Here is a 6,000-nt window from a genome sequence, read left to right as displayed (position 1 = left end):
GGATGGTGTTGTTAAGGCAACGCCGCATCTCCAGGTGAAATTGAGGTGGGGCACCGTCATGCATAAAAAAGGAATATCTGAAACCTTCGTTAAGTTTTGCAGCATGTCCAGCTACGACATTCCTGTCACAGTTACCTCCACGAAAAAGAGAGGTCCATAAACTTTGTGCACAGAAGCGGCACAAAACATATTCTTATTTGGTGAGTCTCTTACATGTTCGGCAACTACACCACGATTATGTGACCCCAAAATTATTACATTATGGTGGTTTACTTTAGCATACAGATGAAACGTCGATTCACCCGAAAAGATGACTTGATCGGGAAAAAAGTGGCCTCTGCCATATCCGTACCTTCTGTTATGGTCGCCTGGACGCAATTGTTGCATTAAATGCAACTTCCAAAGCTCTATATGAAGGCGTCGCCTCAGAACACGCCACCCTATTGTTTATGAAAGTTCCTGGGCTGCCTGTCTTGTGAACTTCCCAGGGCTCCGTGTGAACGTCATCACGGATGCGCTCGACATTTTCGTCAGACGTGCGTGGCCGACAGTTCAGATGCAAATGTAACCAACTACCAAGAATTTCGTGTCCCAGTGATAAATCTGCATGTACAGAGGCGACTTCTTATTGAATCGACGGCGGAATGCACGTTGCACTTGAACGATGGATTGATTTAAAAAAAAAATGGTTCAAATGGCTCTGAGCACTATGGGACTTAACATCTATGGTCATCAGTCCCCTAGAACTGAGAAGTACTTAAACCTAACTAACATAAGGACATCACACAACACCCAGTCATCGCGAGGCAGAGAAAATCCCTGACCCCGCCGGGAATCGAACCCGGGAACCCGGGCGTGGGAAGCGAGAACGCTACCGCACGACCACGAGCTGCGGACGGATTGATTTCACGCAAATTCCAACACGCGAAATGATTTCTCTTGTGAAACGTCCTGGCAGATTAAAACTGTGTGCGGAGACTCGAACTCGGGACCTTTGCCTTTCACGGGCAAGTACTCTTATCTTCTGAGCTACACAAGCACGACTGACGCCCCCTCCTCACAGCTTTACTTCTTCCAGTACCTCGTCTCCTACCTTCCAAACTTCACAGAAGCTCTCCTGCGAACCTAGCGGAACTAGCACTCCTGGAAGAAAGGATATTGCGGAGACATGGCTTAGCCACTCCTGGGGAAGTTCGTGTCTCGGTCCGGCACACAGTTTTAACCTTCCAGGAAGTTTCACATCAGCGCACGTTCCGCTACAGAGTGAAAATATCATTCTGGATTTCTCTTATGTTGTAACCACCATGTTGCTACAAACAAACAACAGCGCAGCTGTCTCGAAACTTTGAGCAAGCGTATGTATTCCAGTCTTTCATAGGTTGTTTGTAATAAGCATCTGAAATATGTTCTTTCTTTTTGAATCGCTCGGTATACGTCAATCATCTATTTACTTCTCTCTAGTCTACATTAAGACAACATTAGGGTAACTACAGTGCGCACGTATGCATTTAAGCTATCATTCTACGTAATCTCCAAACGACAATGGAACGGGAAGGAACTTTAATAGGTAGCACAAGGAGACGTCTATCATACACTTCACCGTGGTTTACGGAGTATAGCTCTATAGTGCCTTAACGGCTGAAATTTGTTTTTTTTTTTTTTTTGCTTATGTAAGACATCGAACACCGTAATCACAGTCGTTTAAAATTTTCATACGCCACAATGCACCATTTTTGAGTCATTCGTGTGCATGGCCTACCCTTTTACTACACTCACTACACTGTAGGCCTATACATTTTATATCAGTAGAACATTCATGTCTTACGGAGTCGTTTACCGTGGGGCCTGTGTACAATCTTGTTCTATTGCTATAAAATAAATAAATAAATAAATAAATAAAAAATTCATTTCGGGTTTTTGGGTAAAATGTTCCGTCTTAGTGCGAAATCCATAGTGCAGTAGAAAAAAGTACTTTGTATGACACTACGTTCTTATAACAATCATTTCTGCAGTCCGGTGAACAAGTATCGTATTTGAAAAAGGCTACGACCTTAAGGAGCTTGACGTTATTGTTCTATTGTGGGTTGATGTTTATCTCGGTTTAGTGGGCGTGAGATGATAGCGCGTTGTACAAAGAAATTGTTCTCTAGACTGGATTCTTTTAGCAGATAGTGTATCTGCGGCGGTCGTTGGCTGTTAAGAGTCGTAGCGTACAAGGCACCAGTGACGTCAGTAACTCGACGAATACAACTCCGTTACGTTGATTGCCTCACAAAGCAGCAGTTAAATAGTCTACGGAGGGGGAACGTAAACCAGTGTATGTGAACAGCTCCAGTGTAACCGTTGGACTAGTTGATGAACCTTAAGCATGTCTACCAGAAACCAGGAAATAGTAAAATTTTCTGACCTTGGTAAGTGGGACCTGGCGGCCCAACATTTTCTTATAGCCAACACGTATAACCTTTACTTCATTTTAATCTCGTTAATAATTATTACCTATTATTAAACACGTTTTGTTGCAGACTCAGATATTCAAGAGCTCATCAGAACAGCTGTTGCTTATCGGCAGAAAGCGCACTGCCCATACAGTAATTTCCAAGTAGGAGCAGCGTTGAAGTGCGATGACGACTCTGTGTTCGGTGGTTGTAACGTTGAAAACGTAGCTTATGGGTGCACGATATGTGCTGAACGCACTGCAATTGTGAAAGCCGTAAGTGAAGGTAAAAAGGTGTTCAAGCATTTTGCAATAACAGGAGACGTAACCGATGGATTTATATCACCTTGTGGCTCATGTCGTCAAGTGATTGTTGAATTTGGAACAGATGTGAAAGTCTATCTGGCAAAGCCCGATTTTTCAGATGTTCTAGTGACGGACATGGACACTATATTGCCTCTACCGTTCGTTCCAACGTCAATTCCCGAGTGACGTACAGCCACGTTAATCACAGGAAAGAAAACTGCAAGCCTTCATGAACAAATAATTGTTATCTTTGCTCTCAAACTGTAATACAATATTTCTGTAAAATTGTTTGTGGGTTTGGGTATATAAAAATATAGAATTTTATGAACTGTGACAATGTTCCTTCGTAACATGTCGTCTGTCCGCTGCTTTAATATTGGCTGCGTAATACTTATAGCAATTGACCAGTGCCACCTAGGCATATAAGTGAGTTGACACATCTTCTTTCCTTTCCCATGTATATAACGGCGAGCGCTGACAACATTGCGGCACGAAAAACGTAAGTACACCAATCGCAGCGCCATTTTATAAGAGAAGAAAACTTCGTCTTTTTACGGAATAGTTTAGCATTACCTCTATACAAACTATAACCTTTTCTTTTACTATAAAAAAGAGCTTTCGTGACAGAAAATCATTGAATCCGTCGATGTTTTGGCGTAAAAGATTCACTTTAAGGGCAAAAACCATTTTCTTGTAGAAAAACAAAAAACTACTTCATCTGCATTCTGTGTTCTTGAACGTATCATATCTATGCTCTGGTGAACAAGTATCGTATCTGAATCAGGTGACGAACTTTGGAGGTGAAAGTTTCTGTTTTGTTGTGTTTGTGTTTATCTTGGCTTAGCGGAACTTTGGAGGTGGATGTTACTGTTTTGTTGTGTTTGTGTTTATTTTGGCTTAGCGGACGCGAAAAGACAGCGCGGTGCACGAGGAAACTGTTTTATGCTCTGCACTCATTTGCGGATGAAGCATCTGCGGCTGTGATTCTGTGTAGCCCGTTTAGTAACCTTGGTATGTAGAGAGTCGTGGCAACATGTACAAGGAACCAGTCTCGCCAGTGCGTCACCGTACTTTGCTACGATGTGCTGATTGCCTCACAAAGCAGCAGTTAAAGATTCTATCCAGGGAGAACGTAAAAAACTGCTGTATGTCAACAGCTCCAGGGTGACAGCTGAAGTAGTTGCATGAACTTTAAGCATGTTTCCAAGAAACCACGAAATAGTGAAGTTCTCTGACCTTGGTAAGTAAGGCGTGGCGTCCCAACCATTTTTCTGGTCACAGTTACAATCACTCGTTTGTTTTTAATTTCCGTGACAATTATTACTATAATAATTTTTTTAAATTACAGACTCAGATGTTCAGGAGCTCATCAGAACAGCTGTTTCTTATAGGCAGAAAGCTCACTGCCCATACAGTAAATTTCCAGTAGGAGCAGCGTTGAAGTGTGATGACGACTCTGTGTTCGGTGGTTGTAATGTTGAAAACGCCGCATATGGTTCCAGTATATGTGCTGAACGCACTGCAATTGTGAAAGCCGTAAGTGAAGGCAAAAAGCTGTTCAAGCATTTTGCGATAACGGGAGATGTAACTCAGGGATTTATATCGCCCTGTGGCTCATGTCGTCAAGTGATGGTTGAATTTGGAACAGACGTGAAAGTCTATCTGGCAAAGCCAGATTTTTCAGATGTTCTAGTGACAGATATGGACACTATATTGCCTCTAGCGTTCATTCCACTGTCAATGCCTAAGTGAAGTACAGTGTACAAGGCTATGTTAATCACAGACACTTAAAAAAAGGAAAGAACCATATAATCTTTCATCAACAAGTAATTGTCATCTTTTCTCTCAGATTGATGATAATTGTTTATTGCAATAATATCTGCATAATTTTGTTTTGACAGTGTACCATTTAAAAGAGCATGATCTGTTATAATAATGCAGTATCTCTGTAAAATAATTTTTTGTGATGGATTTGGCATATATAATACAGAATTTTATGAATTGTGTCTTAGTTATTTTCGTACCTAGATATCACTCATAATACATGGAATGCTTGTTTTAATTTGGCATGTAAGGTGGCCACTGTGATATGGCATGCAATATGTTCATGGAGTTTCTACAATAGAATAATGATGTGACAAACTATTGCATTTGCCTTACAGATGTAGATTTCTGTTCTTCTACTATCTCACAATTGTGAAGAGCAAAGACTGTATTTTGCATACTATTCTTGACTCCCTTTTGTACTGTTTCTGCTCTGTATGACTGTGTATCTGAATTCACTTACACATGGTATATGACATCCAAGAGCGTTTGTTGTTCCTTCCCCTTCCTCTTTCTTTGTGATACTATACCTCGCGTCACAGGTTGCCTCTGGATGTGGAATTAAGTTGGTGACAGGCTGATAATATTGTAAAATGGAAAAAAATTATGCAACAAACATACTATAAACTACATTCCATTAGCAATAGTCGTGCTATTGCCATTATCTCACGTGTTAAGTGTAACTAAACTGATGTTCCAATCACTGTTTTACTGCCTCTAACAGTTGAACAAATTCCATTATAATTTTGCAATCAGTAGTAAATGGCACAGAAGATGAAATAGGCTGAACAATGTTTTTCAGTGCACTTTGGAAGTTGAACAGGTTTTCATGTTCATACGTACTGCTGGAAGAATAAAGGAATCATAGCATTGTAAGTAGTTTGATGCATATTAAACAGGTGTGGATTCTTCATGCCTTGATTTTGTTGGTTTAAGGCAAATTATTTATCTCCGTTTTTGTCTCCTGCTCAGTGTGGAAGTGTTCCACAGTTTTTACTGTGTTTTGATGACTTAGGTGTCAATACAGTGTTAGCTGGAGGCACCATCTGCTACCAATAGCACCTTGTCAGCTTCAGACACTGCAATTCATGTACCGTGTTTGACATACAGTGTTGGTGGTAAATTTCTCTTGCTCATGAAACTGTAAAAATAAATAGTGATGCTACCACTCCTGTGCTTCATATGGAACTAAATAGTAGAGGACATTTTGATAACTATTATGCATAGAGAAGGTGGCACTACTATTTATTCATCACATATTATGATATCGGGAAATTGGCATAATTATGTTACTTGGATTGTTCCTGTTGGTAATAATCAGGCAGCTAACAGATGGTCTGTTGGTACTGTCAGTAAGTAGTACATATCATTTCCCCCATTAGTAGTCTTGCTGTTGATGTCGGTGAATGTTTTAATTGGTCGTATAAACAAAAAAT

The 6,000-nt window shown here is 40.6% G+C and overlaps 2 protein-coding genes across 2 annotated transcripts; both read left to right on the top strand.

Moving 5' to 3' along the window:
- Window positions 1-2,242: 2,242 nt before the first annotated feature.
- LOC126092332 (cytidine deaminase-like) lies at window positions 2,243-3,165 on the top strand. The gene is made up of 2 exons (XM_049907869.1): window positions 2,243-2,411; window positions 2,523-3,165. The coding sequence occupies exons 1-2, from the start codon at window positions 2,369-2,371 to the stop codon at window positions 2,924-2,926; spliced, it is 447 nt and encodes a 148-aa protein (XP_049763826.1). The 5' UTR covers window positions 2,243-2,368; the 3' UTR covers window positions 2,927-3,165.
- Window positions 3,166-3,937: 772 nt separating this feature from the next.
- On the top strand, window positions 3,938-4,492 carry LOC126092779 (cytidine deaminase-like). The gene is made up of 2 exons (XM_049908507.1): window positions 3,938-3,980; window positions 4,089-4,492. Exons 1-2 carry the CDS (start codon window positions 3,938-3,940, stop codon window positions 4,490-4,492), a joined length of 447 nt encoding a protein of 148 aa, XP_049764464.1.
- Window positions 4,493-6,000: the final 1,508 nt, after the last annotated feature.

Source organism: Schistocerca cancellata, chromosome 7, assembly GCF_023864275.1.
Source record: "Schistocerca cancellata isolate TAMUIC-IGC-003103 chromosome 7, iqSchCanc2.1, whole genome shotgun sequence".
In the NCBI taxonomy this organism is placed as follows: domain Eukaryota; kingdom Metazoa; phylum Arthropoda; class Insecta; order Orthoptera; family Acrididae; genus Schistocerca; species Schistocerca cancellata.
The sequence above is the reverse complement of the archived record's forward strand: the minus strand, read 5'-3'. Positions and strand labels throughout refer to the sequence as shown.